At 35.1% G+C, this 15,197-nt stretch overlaps 1 protein-coding gene across 2 annotated transcripts in view; it reads left to right on the top strand.

The window, feature by feature from the left end:
• Positions 1–8,917, top strand: part of PEX3 (peroxisomal biogenesis factor 3) — a 31,074-nt gene extending 22,157 nt beyond the window's left edge. For both annotated transcript variants that reach the window (XM_081531026.1, XM_081531025.1), the window contains 5 exons: positions 323–491; positions 2,032–2,102; positions 4,220–4,342; positions 6,205–6,301; positions 8,703–8,917. In XM_081531026.1, the coding sequence (XP_081387152.1) occupies positions 323–491; positions 2,032–2,102; positions 4,220–4,342; positions 6,205–6,301; positions 8,703–8,786 (544 nt within the window). In that variant the 3' untranslated portion in view covers positions 8,787–8,917. The remainder of the gene's footprint in view (positions 1–322; positions 492–2,031; positions 2,103–4,219; positions 4,343–6,204; positions 6,302–8,702) is intronic.
• Positions 8,918–15,197: the final 6,280 nt, after the last annotated feature.

Raw genomic sequence — 15,197 nt, forward strand, 5'->3', positions numbered from 1 at the left:
ATTTCAAAACAAACCAAAAATATTTGGGTCATGAGACAAAAGACCTGCTTTTAAAAATCTGCCTCTGAGGCTTTTAACTCCTGTTCATACAGGCAGTGTTTTTAATTACAGTGGGAATTTTCTTGTGAAATCTGCAACAAGATTTTTCTTGGCCCCAAACCAGTGGCTGATTTCTTAATCTACTCTGATGATTTCATAGTCAGTAGTTTCAGGTTTGACTGGATGAAACAGAATCTCCAGTAGTAACCTTTTAGGAAAAGAGTGTTAATAGGACGTGTTGTATAGTTTCACTTCATCCCAGTTTCCTTTTCTCTGTTTCTAGTGTTTCTCTTAAACATTCTTTGTCCCTTTTGGACTTGGAGGAAAAACTAAAAGAAATCAGAGATCTCGTTGAGCAGCATAAATCTTCTTCTTGGATTAATAATGATGGATCCAAATCTTTATTATGCCATTATATGATGCCAGATGAAGAAACTCCGTTAGCAGTTCAGGTGCTTAATTCAAAACTATTTAACCAAACCACTTACTCTTTGTTTTTAATGTTTTTTTCATTATGTCTTAAAATTTAGATTTCTGAGTCTCTTGAAAGGTAAGTGATTGAAAGACATATATTTCAATAATTTAAATAAAACCTCATTAATTTAGAAAACAAACTATAAATGTGATTGATTTCTAGTTAGAAAGCATTTTAGATATTCAGCAAGATTTTATTGAATATTAGTTATACGACAGACACTATGATGTATGATGGGATATAAAATGAATAAGCATGTTCAGTAAACCTGGGGAATTCAGAAGACAAATTCAGTTCCAGTGGCTAAAGCATATTTGTATGAGATCAAGTAACAAGATAAAGCTGGTAGTTGGGGACAGTATCATAAAGAGCTTTGTATGCCAAGATAAAGAGTCTAAACTCCCAGTTCTAGACAAAGGTGAATTTTGATCAGGTCAGTACCACAATCATGTTTGCTTTTTAAGATAAATCAGTGATGACAGTATCAGAGTGCATTGAAAGAGGCTGTAGCCATCCAGTTGAGAAACAAAGGCCAGTTCTAACAGTTATCAACCGTGGTGTTGCTATACCCTGGTGTGTCCCGGACAGTTGTGATCTAAGTTACTCATTGATTAAGAATAATAAAAAATACCAAGGATTACAGGTTATAGGCCTCTTTTAAAATAATTGCTGTTTTTTTAATATGTAAGCAGGTTGCATCCATTCTTTGCAGTTGAGAGAAGGATCTTTCTCACTTAACAACTGGAGAAGTCTTAGACCAGAGAGGCCCTTTTGCCATACCTCAGCCTAAAGGCCCTGTTAGAACAAAGATTGCCATGTTTTTCATTGCCTGCCTCCCGCTTCCCCAGAGGCTCCAGAGATAGATTGTAACCCATTTAAGAGAACCCCATGAACCCCTGCAGGATGGAAGCTAAACTGAATGAACAGAACAGACCTGTCAGAATTAACAAGAGAAACAGGAGAAAACTTACTTAAAAATCAGAATCTCGAGGAGATGCAGTAATAGTATTTTTAAAGCTTTCTGGAATGATAAAGCAATTTCCAAATTATAAAATTCAATAGCTGACTTAAAAAAGAAAATAATTCAAAAGAATAGGTAATGAGAGGGTTGATGGCCCAAATCTTACCTGAATTGAATTTAAACCTACAACTTAGATTGGAAGAACACATGGAGCCTTAGACTAAACTAGATTGATAAGAAAAGACACATACATATCTTAATCAAATGCCTTAGCAAGAATAGAAAAATATGTCTCTGGCCTCTGCAACCTGGAAGACTGATTTTTCTTTGGTAGTATGTCCTTCAGATAAATAAAGATCTTATAAAGATCCTATTGTGACTCATGTTTTAAATGCTACTCATCTCTGCACATCAACCTGTATAGTTTTTTTGAGTTGAACATTTTTTTATTGTAGATAGAACATAGACTTTGAGATTTCCTGAACTCTTGGGTTTGTTTCATCATAACCCTGTGCTAATATTTGAAACCCTGAAGTGTGGCATTTTAATTTCACAGGCCTGCGGACTTTCTCCTAGAGATGTTACCACTATTAAACTACTCAATGAAACTAGAGACATGTTGGAAAGGTATGTACACTGCATGTAACAGGAACATGTGCTTCTATTTTAAATGTACTCATGACCATTTTATAGTTTTCCTTGAACAAATATTCAACATAATATTTTGTTAAAGTTAAATTTTAAATATATTCCCCTGCTTTTAGTAGGATTTCCTACCTACACTCGTACTTGTCTTATTAGGGTAGGGATGTAAGCAGAGATTTTTTTCCAAGATAACCAGGATTGCCCCCACCTGTTTTTCTAGCCTAGAGATTCTGATACACTAGTTAAGGGACTGGAAGATAGTTAGCATTTATATTTTGAGGAAAGCTTTAAACGGTGAGTCTTATATGCCCAGTGTATTCTGGTATATGTTTAACAACTAGCCTTGTAAAGAAAAAAAAAAACGAAAACTAAAATTGTAGCCACAGCAGTGCTGACTCTGCTGACTCCCACCCTGATGTCACTCATTGCTGACTTGGGAAGAGGTGCTCTTGCCAGCCAGAGCTAGCCAGCTCTAGCTAGTCCTCAGGTATACACACATACTCAGTTATGAGAACTACTTCTCCTAACCCTTTCAGGTTTGACTCGAATGTTACTAAATCTTTGAGTGATAAAAGTTCACATCTGCCTTCAATAGAGTATTAACTTTTTAAAATTACCAGAAGAGAGCCAGAATGTTACAAATGGGAAAAGCCCCAGATTATGTATTAGAAGATGAGAGGATCTAGATTCAAGGTTGGCTCTGCTGTTTATCACTTACACTCTTTGAGGTAGTTTTATCATTGTGAAATCTTAGTGGTAATAACAGTTCATCTGCTTTATCTTAAGGGATTAAAGTATCAGTTTCTTTTTTTCTTAATTAAAGATAATTTAAGATCATTTTCTGTAGTTTTGTTTTCTGGGCAGATTATATCCTCTGTTTATAATATTTTTTCATGATCTTGAAGAAAATCAGGAAATTTTTAGGTTAATTCAGCTATTATCTGAATTCATCAAGTTCTAGTCCCTTGACTTTCTACAATATCAATCTCCACTTCTTTTTTTATTCAAATCACTTCATGAAACTCTAGAAGAAGGTCATCAGTGTTCTTTTGTCAAATCCGGTCAGCCTGTAGTGTTCATCTTTCTTGACCTTTCTCTGATAATTAACGCTATTGATCAAGGCTTTCTTGAAATTCTTTTCTCTTATGGCTGCCTTGACAGTGTCCCAATTTTTTCCCCAGTTCTCAGATCATTTCTTCTTAGGTTCCTCTATGCCTGTTTTTCCTTTAAATACTGTTTCCCAGGTATTTGTTCTTTTTTCATCCTCAACTGCCCTAAGCAATTTTATTTACTCCCATTACTTTACTGTTTGTATGTTAATAATTCCCAAATTTATAGCCCTAGCCCCCCACTGCCATGCATTGAATTGAGATTTATACACGTCAGAGACAGAACTAATCTGTTCAACTCAGTTCAGTTTAGTTGTCCGATTTTTTGCGACCCCATGAATCGCAGCACGCCAGGCCTCCCTGTCCATCTGCAGTCCAAGGGACTCTCAAGAGTCTTCTCCAACACCACAGTTCAACTAGGCAGTTTCTAATTCTGATAGCATATATATTACTCTTCATATCAAAGAGTTTCTGTGAGGTAATAACATGATATAACAAAAAGAGCTTGAACTTTAAGATTAGAAAGGCCTGTGTTCAAATTCTGTGTCCTATATTTACTAGTAACATACCTTAGGACAAATTTCTTCATGCATCGAGTGTCCAATTCCTCATCTGTACATATTAACAAAAGATTCTGTCTCACTAGGATGATATGATAGAGTATAAAAGTGATTAGAAGAGGATTCCTCTTTAAGAGTTTCCTCAAGAGAAGTAATGATTACTGATATTTATAAAAGTACATTTATGAAGTGTCACATAATGCAAGAAAATCTAGCAAAGTGGGCAAATATCCTCACTGTGTTGTGTTACATAATTAGCCCTTTTTTTATGCTTAACTTTTAAGATTGACTCCTTTATATTTTTATAGTGTTTTAGTTTATAAAGTTGGGACTAGAAATGGTGGCTGTCAAAGGTAGCCATATAGTTATTAAATTTTTGTCCTTTTCCACTGAAAATTTTAAAAGTAATTTATCATCTTGTTTTATGTAGTCCAGATTTTAGTACAGTTTTGAATACCTGTCTGAACCGAGGATTCAGTAGACTGCTAGACAACATGGCTGAGTTCTTTCGACCTACTGAGCAAGACCTGCAACATGGTAACTCCATGAATAGGTAAGAAGACATATAAGAATGTCACCAGTCTAATGACTATTCTGATGAAACAGTGCTTTTTGATATGTTTATTTTTTGTTCCAGGTAACAGAAAAAAAAAATCTCAGACGACAAATGTAAATGTTTATTTTTTCAACAAATTAAACTCTGTTAAACCAATGACTCCTTCATTAGGAAGAGTGTTTCAGTATTCAGTATTAAAATGTTTATTTCTTCTAAAATTTTGCCACTATACAGAAGTACTTAACTTGTGAAACTACTTTTCCATAGGCCAGTTTCAATTATTGAGGCTTTTTTAATATAACTCTTTAGAATACAAAACTGTGAAAATGTTACTTAAGTTTCAACATTTTCTCTTACATTATTCCACTACTATAAGCTATAATTGGCCTTCATAATTCAACCAGGCATTCTTGTTCTAGATTCCCATTTGATGAATTATCTTCTAGTTCTGTAGCCCTTTTTGTAGGATTAGGAATGTTTAGATAGTACAGATGATAGTGATTTTAATCATAATTACTAAGTCATGGATTCACACTGCCAAAAGGTAGCTTATGGTTTTATTATATTCTTATCATCTCCACATGAGCACCTTAAATCTGTTAGGATTTACACTCTTTTGCAGTTTTTTTGTATTAAATTCAGAAAATAATAGGTACTAAATCAATGTTAACCGACTATAAACTTATCTGTTAAAATTAGGGATAACAGTAACTGATATGCAGTATGTATATACAGTGCCTGTTTTAATTCTCAAATACATAGAGCAAGAGATTATTTGCCCAGTTCTCTGGGACCACTCTTTATTATACAAAAAGGAATAATTTGCAGTTAACATTGAGGATTTGGAATGCTTAGGATCATAAAGTTTATTTTCTAAAGCAATTTAAATGTCATCCTAAAATCTTTTTTAGCAATTCTTTAAATTCTCAAAAAAAATTCAGCCTCAGGAAGTTCTCTAAATTAAGGTGCTCCAGTCAACAGAATTTCTCTACAATCTCTATCTACCAAAAGTATTAGTTATTTACTGAGTGGTGATAAGAATTTTTATATAAAACAAATACATGATCTTGTACACTAGAGAATTATAAAAATTATGTTGCAGTTGTATCAGCCATTTCAATATCTTCTTAACTCCTGTAGTACTCATGATCACTCCTGTAGGACTCAACTGTTTATTATACTTAACTATTTGACGTTGCTAGTAATTAAGAGGAATATAGACCAAAACTGTGAGATAATCATATTTAGCTATCAGACATATGAAGAGTAAAGAAAAAGATAATGCTTGATGTAGAAAGGAGTCATGATAGGGCAGGTATCCTCTCATACTGTTAGAGAAGCAGAGGGGATTTGCCACTATACATTTTAAAGCTTAAAAGCATTCATACCCTTGGTCTTAGTAATTTGCTGTAAATACAAAGAGTTATTTATATTAAGGAAAATTAGGCAAAAACTCAATGCCCAACCATTGGAGCTGATGATGTAAGTTGTCACAGCTAGAGGATGGATTACTATATAGTAATTAAAAAACAGACAAATACTTTGGAAGAACTTTTAATGAGATGGAAAGAATGATAATAGCATGTGAATAAAAATGCAAAACGGTGTTGCTTGGGAGGTTATAGCTGGGTGTCAAAAACACTCAAAAAGTATAGATATGTATAAAAAAATTACTGGAAGAAATTAACTATGATATCAATTATAATTGTTATTTCTAGATGGTAAAATTATGTTTGGTCTTTATTTTCTTACTAAAATATTTCTGTAAGTACTTTTCAATGACTGTTTCTTTTGTAATTAAACATTAAATTCCTATAAGATAATTTCAGAAAGTAATTATTACTGTGATGGTTTTTCAGTCTTTCCAGTGTCAGCCTGCCTTTAGCTAAGATAATTCCCATAATAAATGGACAGATCCATTCAGTTTGCAGTGAAACACCTAGTCATTTTGTCCAGGTAAGAGGAGAGCTTGGGGTTATTATTAAAAACAGACTGTACTTTTGGTTGTGGTCCTATTTTCTAACATAAAATTACATTTCTCTTCTATGATATTTGTTCAAAGAAACCAAAAACTTGAAGCCACATGTATAGTAGAGTGCCTCATGAGAGTATAATATCATGGCACTTTTATGAGGTTGGGAATACCTTTCTCCACGTTATAGTACAACACATGTTAGACAGACTGCATTTTAGTCCAGATATATTCTAGTCATTAGTTGAATTTACAGTGTTAATGTTTTGCATTACGCTGTGCCTTGAGGCAAATCAGTGAACCAGTCCATCAGGTTTTGAGGAAAAACAAAAAATTTTTGTAGGAAAGTAAAACATCTAAATAGTTAATAAGTATAACTGTTAATAGTGCACCAATAATCTGTTCATTAAAAGCTGCATACTCAGTAGGTTATTTAAATTTTTCACTCTTCTCCCTATAACTCCATCTCCTTTCTTAGGAAAGCATTTTATAATCAAATACATTGAATAAGACCAATTTTACTAAAAGAACAGCTTTGAATCCAAACTTTTTTTCCAAGTTATTTGCAAACTTGGAAATTGTATAGCCAGCAATAAATTACTTGCAATACATCTCAATTCCAAACTACTGCCATAATGTGCAGTGAGAAGAGAGAGACTCTAGGCCTAAGTGAAAAGATCATATCTTCTCAGTAATATTTATCTCAAATTAGAGTATCACTATGGTTTTCTGCTTGAGAACGTGAAGAGCCATGAGGCTATGGGTTGTAATTCTTCCTTTCTCTTGTATAGATCATTGGCTTGTCCTTCACATGTGACTTAAGTTTAATTTTAGGTCAAAATTTTTTGAACACTTGTTTTAAATTTTCTTTTAATTTTTATGCACATATTAGTGTAAGAAAAAAAATAGTTGTAACTTCTGGCATTTAAACCTTAACTTTACTTTTCTCCATTTTCATAAAAATCTCTGGCTTTATAAGTAAGCTGTTCATCTTGATGAGTAGCATAATATATACACCGGGGCTTCCCTGGTGGCTCAGATGGTAAAGAATCTGCCTGCAGTGCAAGAGACCCAAGTTCAATCCCTGGGTCAGGAAGATCACCTGGAGAAGGGAATGGCTACCCACTCCAGTATTCTTGCCTGGAGAATTCCACAGAGAAGCCTGGCAGGCCACAGTCCATGGGATTGCAGAGTCAGACATGACTGAGTGACTAACACACACTTAATACAACACCAGCTTTGGTGCTTAAATAATTTATATACTATATTAAAGTCCATAATTGAGAATGAAAATAAAAGGTACAAACATAATTGATACTAATGCTTAGTATTAATAAATTTTCTTAGTATCATTGGATGTAGATTGTTTATAATACTAGACCATTAATTGACAAGCCTTCCACCAATTTTTTTAATTATGATTTCTGTGGGTTAAAGTACCATGTGGTATTCAGAGAATTTAACTATGAACTTGTGAGATGAAGATTTGGTAAGCTCACCTGGATTTTCTGATGCTTAAGAGAGAACATCAAGGATAGGTTCACTTCCTGTTTCTCTGCTGCTCACTGGGCTGCATAAACCACATAATGGTTTCTGTTGCCATGGATCCTTTCACTCTCTGGGGAAGCCTATGGATACCTCAGAATAATGCCTATAAGTGTATTTTGTAAAATATGTAGGTTTTAATGAAAACCAACTGCATACAGTTTCAAAATACTTTTTAAAATGACAGTTCATGTAACTTCTGCAACTTACCTAGCATATGATATAAAAATGTCTGAATTCTGCTAAAGGCCACCTCACAGGTTCTACTGTCAGTTTGTTGCTTACATACACAACTAAAAGAAATGCTAGATTTCAGTGAAAGGTTAATGAAAATAAAGATGTAATTTTTTCTTTATCTACATTAACAAATCCCTTAAGAACCCCTGTTCTCAGGTATATATGTGTGGTTGGTTATGTATGTGTGTATATATTGTTGTAATCATATATTCAGCAGATACTTATCCAGCATTTGGCACACACACACAGATCCATTTGAAGACTATTTTGGATCTTCTTAGTGTGAGGGGGAAAAGTTGTAAGTTCTGGCATTTATACTTAACTTTATCTTTGTCCATTTTCATAAAAGTCTCTGCCTTCATCAGTAAGCAGTTCATCTTGACAAGCCACACTTAATACTTATCATATCCACTGTCTCTCATACAAGAACTTAATAAATATCTCCAGGAATTCATTATGAAAGAAGCTACTTTCATTAAATGGTTTTCTTTTTGGCCTTAATACCACAAAACTTTGAGCTAAATTTATTGCCTGATTGCAGAAATGAATTCAGATTATCTGTTCTTTTTACAAACTGTCATGTTTTATTCTCATCTTTGCTAGGATCTGTTAATGATGGAGCAAGTGAAAGACTTTGCTGCTAATGTCTACGAGGCTTTTAGTACTCCTCAACAACTGGAAAAATGATTTTTTTTTTCCTTCAAGAACAGCTACAATGGAATTCAGTTACTTTTTTAAAAAAATGCACTGAATAAATCAACTATATATAGGATAATGATTTGTTACCATAATGTCTAATAAAAATATATTCTTAATCAGAGTCTTCATAATAAAATAGATTTATTTAGCATCTTAATATATTTTTTTAAAGCCATCAACAGACTGGTTTTTGTGGGCATATCTGAGTGTATACAGTGCAAATACCAGAATTAATAGTTTGTTACATCATGGATATTAGTTCCAAGTCAAATAATGTAAATACTTTATACTTTGACATTAATACTGAGGTAAAATCTGTTTGGGAAGTAGATATAAAGTTTGGAAAAAATACTGTTTAATCTTAAAGTTCACTGGACTGCAGTATACAGGAGAGAATCTGACTTTTCTCCAGTTAATCTTCAAAGGGATAAATACTTTGTCTTAAATATGTCTGGTTGAGAACTTTCTTTTTTAATAGAAATCAGTTAATTTAACAACTAGGATTAGGACTTCCCTGGTGGTCCAGTGGTTAAGGCTCCATGCTCCCACTGCAGGGGGCACGGGTTCAATCCCTGATCCCTGGTTGGGGAATCTAAGATCCTGCATGCCATAGCACGGCCAAAAATAAGAAGGAACAACTATGATCAGCAATTTTTTTCTTTACTGTTGTTAAAAATCCTTAGGAAACTACATACTGATTTAAAGGCGAATATTGTGTTGATGCTGTTTACTCAGCTATTATTAACTACTGTACATAGTTTCATTTATTTGTATGTAAATAATTATAACTTACTTTGTATTGATTTTGAGCACAGTGAATCTTATTACAATAAAATATTTTAGTAAAATATTGTTTTATTGAGTTAATACTTTACAGCTATTAAGTTATTTCTCCCATAGCATTTTTGCTGTTATTTTTGGAGATTACACTGGTTTTCAGGTTTCATTTTTTAACGAGCAATTGATGCTTTAACTTGTTAAATGCTTTAACTTACTTCTAAAAAGAAATAATTCATTGTTCTAGTATATATGTAGTTCTTTATTTATATGGGTAACTAGGACAGAAAGAAATGAATCGTATCATCATTATATTAAATATATTTTCAGTAGCATCATTTATGCTGTTTTATGTTCCTTCAACATATAGCTAAATAGGAGAAGGTATAAAATGAATTGTGATGTTTCTTCTAAGGCCACGAGAGGCCTGAAGCCAACTGCTAGGGAATCTATGCCTAGAATATGTTTGAAAAAAAAAAAACAAACAGGCAAAGCAGATGTCAAAGTAGAGTACTTCTTTTCAAAAGTTGACAGAATATAATGATGTAATTTCTAATAGAATGGTGGAAAACTGTATTTTGGAAAATGAGTGAATGTGTGTGTAATAGAGCATGCATCTCCTCCAGCAAAATTAACCCATGATTTCATACAAAGAAATTTTGAGACTGAACAGGTGTAACTTTGTAAGGATAGAGTGCTGATCATATCATCAGAAAATTATCACCTGGAGTCATCTGCATTTGTAGAGTTGTGGCAGTTGTAGAGATTACAAGGTAAAAAAAACCATATGTATTTGAAGCTAACTGGCCATAGACATTACAAATTTGTGTTCTAATTGAACAGTAGGAGCCCTTTTATCTGGACCCCTTAGTTGTTTGGTTAATCCAAAAAGTCTTTTAAAGCAGGATATCATTTTTAAAATAACACATATATTCTTAGATATTTTAACTTAAAGTACAAGTCATCTTTATTTGCCAGTTATTTAATGTAGGACCCAGGTCCTTTCTCTGACCTGCCTCTTGAGAAACCTGTATGCAGGTCAGGAAGCAACAGTGAGAACTGGACATGGAACAACAGACTGGTTCCAAATAGGAAAAGGAGTACGTCAAGGCTGTATATTGTCACCCTGCTTATTTAAGTTATATGCAGAGTACATCATGAGAAACGCTGGGCTGGAAGAAACACAAGCTGGAATCAAGATTGCTGGGAGAAATATCAATAACCTCAGATATGCAGGTGACACCACCCTTATGGCAGAAAGTGAAGAAGAACTAAAGAGCCTCTTGATGAAAGTGAAAGAGGAGAGTGAAAAAGTTGGCTTAAAGCTCAACGTTCAGAAAACTAAGATCATGGCATCTGGTCCCATCACTTCATGGGAAATAGATGGGGAAACAGTGGAAACAGTGTCCGACTTCATTTTTTGGGGCTCCAAAATCACTTCTGATGGTGATTGCAGCCATGAAATTAAAAGACGCTTACTCCTTGGAAGGAAGGTTATGGCCAACATAGATAGCATATTTAAAAGCAGAGACATTACTTTGCCAACAAAGGTCCATCTAGTCAAGGCTATGGTTTTTCCAGTGGTCATGTATGGATGTGAGAGTTGGACGGTGAAAAAAGCTGAGCGCCGCAGAATTGATGCTTTTGAACTGTGGTGTTGGAGAAGACTCTTGAGAGTCCCTTGGACTGCAAGGAGATCCAACCACTCCATCCTAAAGGAGATCAGTCCTGGGTATTCATTGGAAGGACTGATGTTGAAGCTGAAACTCCAATACTTTGGGCACCTCATGAGAAGAGTTGACTCATTGGAAAAGACCCTAATGCTAGAAAGGATTGGGGGCAGGAGGAGAAGGTGACGACTGAGGATGAGATGGTTGGATGGCATCACCAACTTGATGGACATGGGTTTGGGTAAACTCCGGGAGTTGGTGATGGACAGGGAGGCCTGGCGTGCTGCAATTCATGGGGTCGCAAAGAGTCGGACGTGACTGAGCGACTGAACTGTCCTGAACTGAACTGGTCCTTTCTACCTTTTCAGTGTAGGTATGCTTATAAGTGTTCTCTGACTGTCTTGTACAAATCATATGTGTTACATTGTATAGTTGTATATGGGTACAGAATACTTGTGGATTTTTAGTACGTTTCTGTCCAGTCTTTTAGAACTGTTTTATGAATAATTAACCAATACATTTAAATTGGGCATGGGGAAAGCAACACTTTCATCTAGTTTTTCCAAAGTATTCAACTTTGTTTTCACAGAAACTACAACTCTTCACACTCATTTCATCTACTTATGTAACATGATAAAAACATAAATTTTATCAAATTTATCATAAATTACCAAACATAATCAGTTTGGTGACTTGTTTCCTAGAATTGCTGTAATAAATTACCACTATGTGGCTTAAAACTACAGAAATTTATTCTCTCACCATTCTGGTGCTTAGAAACCCAAAATTAAGGTGTCAGCAGGACCATGTACCCTCTGCAGACTCTAAGAAAGAATCCTTCCAACCTTCCTCGACTCTTCCTGCTTCTGGTGGCCCCACGTATTCCTTGATTTTCAGCAGCATAACTCCAGTTTCTGCCTATCTTCATGTGGTCATCTTCTACATGTTTGTGACCCCATGTCCACTATGATCTTACCTCAGAACTTACCTTAATTCTTCATTGCATGTGCAAAGACACTGATTCTAAGATCACATTCTGAGCTTTTGAGTAAAAGTAAAGGTCGCTCAGTCATATCCAACTCTTTGTGACCCCATGGACTATACAGTCCATGGAATTCTCCAGGCCAGAATACTGGAGTGGGTAGCCTTTCCCTTCTCCAGGGGATCTTCCCAACCCAGGGATTGAACCCAGGTCTCCCACATTGCAGGCAGATTCTTTACCAGATGAGCCACAAGGGAAGCCCAAGAATACTGGAGTGGGCCACCTATCCCTTCTCCAGCAGATCTTCCCAACCCAGGAATCGAACCAGGGTCTCCTGCATTGCAGGTGGATTCTTTACCAACTGAGCTATCAGAGAAGCCTTGAGTAGTTTTTGAGAGCTTTTGAGTAGGTTTGATTTATTGGGGAGTACTATTCAACCCACTGCAGTAACAAACTCAGCTAACTGGTGGTAAACATATCCTGTTACATGAGCTTTACTGGTGGCTCAAATGGTAAAGAATCTGCCTGCAATGCACGAGACCCAGGTTCAACCCCTGGGTCGGGAAGATCCCCTGGAGAAGGAATTGGCAACCCAGTCCAGTATTCTTACCTGGAGAATTCCATGGGCAGAGGAGCCTGGTGAGTTACAGTTCATGGGATCGCAGAGTCAGACACAACTGAGCGACTTTCACTTTTCACTTTCAAATTGATTGCAGCAAGTGGAAACCGAGGTGAAGTATGTGCCAGACAGAAGCCTGCTAACTGAAAGCCTGCATCTTGCCCAGGTGTCAATTAGTATTCTTTTCCAAGAAAATGGAGAGCATCCATTACTCTAGTGAGTTGGTTAAATGGAAATTACTTAAAACAGCTTATACTTTCTCCTTCAAACTTGTATAAATGTTTGTTACTGTGTATATATAAAAATTCGATATGAACAATTATTTGTTTGCAAGTTAAACATGAAGGTTTTTATCTAACCCAGTCTTTTACCTACAAAATAAAAAATGAACAGAGAGCAAAACATCTTGTCTTGTTTTCTGTTGCCCTGCTGCTGCTAAGTCGCTTCAGTCATGTCCAATTCTGTGCGACCCCCTAGACGGCAGCCCACCAGGCTCCGCCGTCCCTGGGATTCTCCAGGCAAGAACACTGGAGTGGGTTGCCATTTCCTTCTCCAGTGCATGAAAGTGAAAAGTGAAAGTGAAGTTGCTCAGTGGTGTCCAACTCTTAGTGACCCCAGGGACTGCAGCCTACCAGGCTCCTCTGTCCATGGGATTTTCCAGGCAAGAATATTGGAGTGGGTTGCCATCGCCTTCTCCGTCTGTTGCCCTAATTCATATTTATTTGATTAGTCTGAACAATTGTGTTGTTTCAATATGGCACTCATAAGAAAATGAGATAAAACCTTATTAAAGTTATATCTAGTCTTAACAATCTAGTTTTTCTTGCCTTCAATATTTCTCTCATTACTAAAGAAAAATCCAATGTTACTGAAATTTAAAACAAGTCAATTTTGTGCCTATATAGTAACTCTGGGAAAAGAATCAGTTGTGGGGGATAAGAACTATTAGCTTAAAATAAGTAATGAGAGATCTGATTTTTAATTACCCTTACCATAATTCTTGCCCTTCATACCAGTGATAATTGTAAGAATTTGATGGACTATTTTAAAATCCTTGTTACAAGTCCCACTTACAGTATATTTCATATATAAGCAAGATATATGTTAAACTTAAATTTGATGTCTCATTCTGTTCCATATATAATATATGGTGATTAGCAAAGCATTTTATCAGCACCTCTGAATGCTGATCTGTATTTTATCATTTAGCTTCTTCATAGTTACCCATTAACTAAACCCTGTATCTAATTATAATTTACTTAAATAGCTCCATTTTCCCTCTATATTCTCTATTTGTAAAGGTCATTATCGACAAGGTAGGAATTTAAATGACTGACAGATTTTAGTCTCAAAACTATTTGCTTCAGATGACCTCACTTTTATGTTAAGATTCTTCTAACTCAGAGTTTTTTCCCTTTTTTTGTTTTCTCTTAGTCTAGTGTTGGGGATCATGTAAATCTGTCCTTATTGGACCTCTAATAATATGGTAATTGGCATTTAGAACTCTTAAAGTACTTATTCATGTCAATACTTAGAATGGTTTTAAAATTTTGGTAGTTGTAGAAACTTCAGCAATGAATAATTTTTTTAAAATATTTTCAACTTCAAGATGATTTTAGAAAATAAATGTGAATAGTGTTTTACTTCCCTCTCTACTTGAAGCGTCTACAGGGAACAATGAGATATCCACATTTGATTAATGTAACAAAATGGAGCCTGTAGCTCTTCAGCTAAAGATCTAGCCTTGTGAAGCATCTTTTGTTAAGGGAAGTGAGTTCTTTAATCAGTGTTTCTTTAAATTTACATCAATATCAGTATTTTTGCATCATTCTTAGGGAAGATCTGAATAGACTATAATTTTCAGATAGGTTTTCAACTTCAATTTGCTTAAAGGCAAATAAATACAGGAAAAAAAAATATTCATTTAAATTGGACCTCAAATTAGCCCACCTACAAAAATAAGCCCACACCTCCTCCAATCCTACACCCTCGCCTCCTCCCTAAAGAACCCTGGAAGAATAAATACTAAAATATTAATAATGGTGACCTTAGTGATTTTGTCTTTAGGCATTTCTGTATATTTTTAAATATCTATAGTAAACATTAGTTTTATTACCATGAAGGAAGATGACAATGTCTTTATAAAAAGACAGTTACTGTAAGCATAAACATTAAGCCCAATTTATTATATACCTATGACCCTGTATTAGTCTTTGTTGTTGTTGTTGTTGTTTAGTCACTAAGTTGTGTCTGACTCTTTTGCAACCCCATGGACCACAGCCCGCCAGGCTCCTCTGTCCATGGAATTTTCCAGGCAAGAATACTGGAGTGGGTAGCCATTCCCTCCGCAG

The sequence above is a fragment of the Giraffa tippelskirchi genome, chromosome 9 (genome assembly GCF_054371585.1).
Source record: "Giraffa tippelskirchi isolate mGirTip1 chromosome 9, T2T-mGirTip1v1.2.pri, whole genome shotgun sequence".
NCBI lineage: Eukaryota > Metazoa > Chordata > Mammalia > Artiodactyla > Giraffidae > Giraffa > Giraffa tippelskirchi.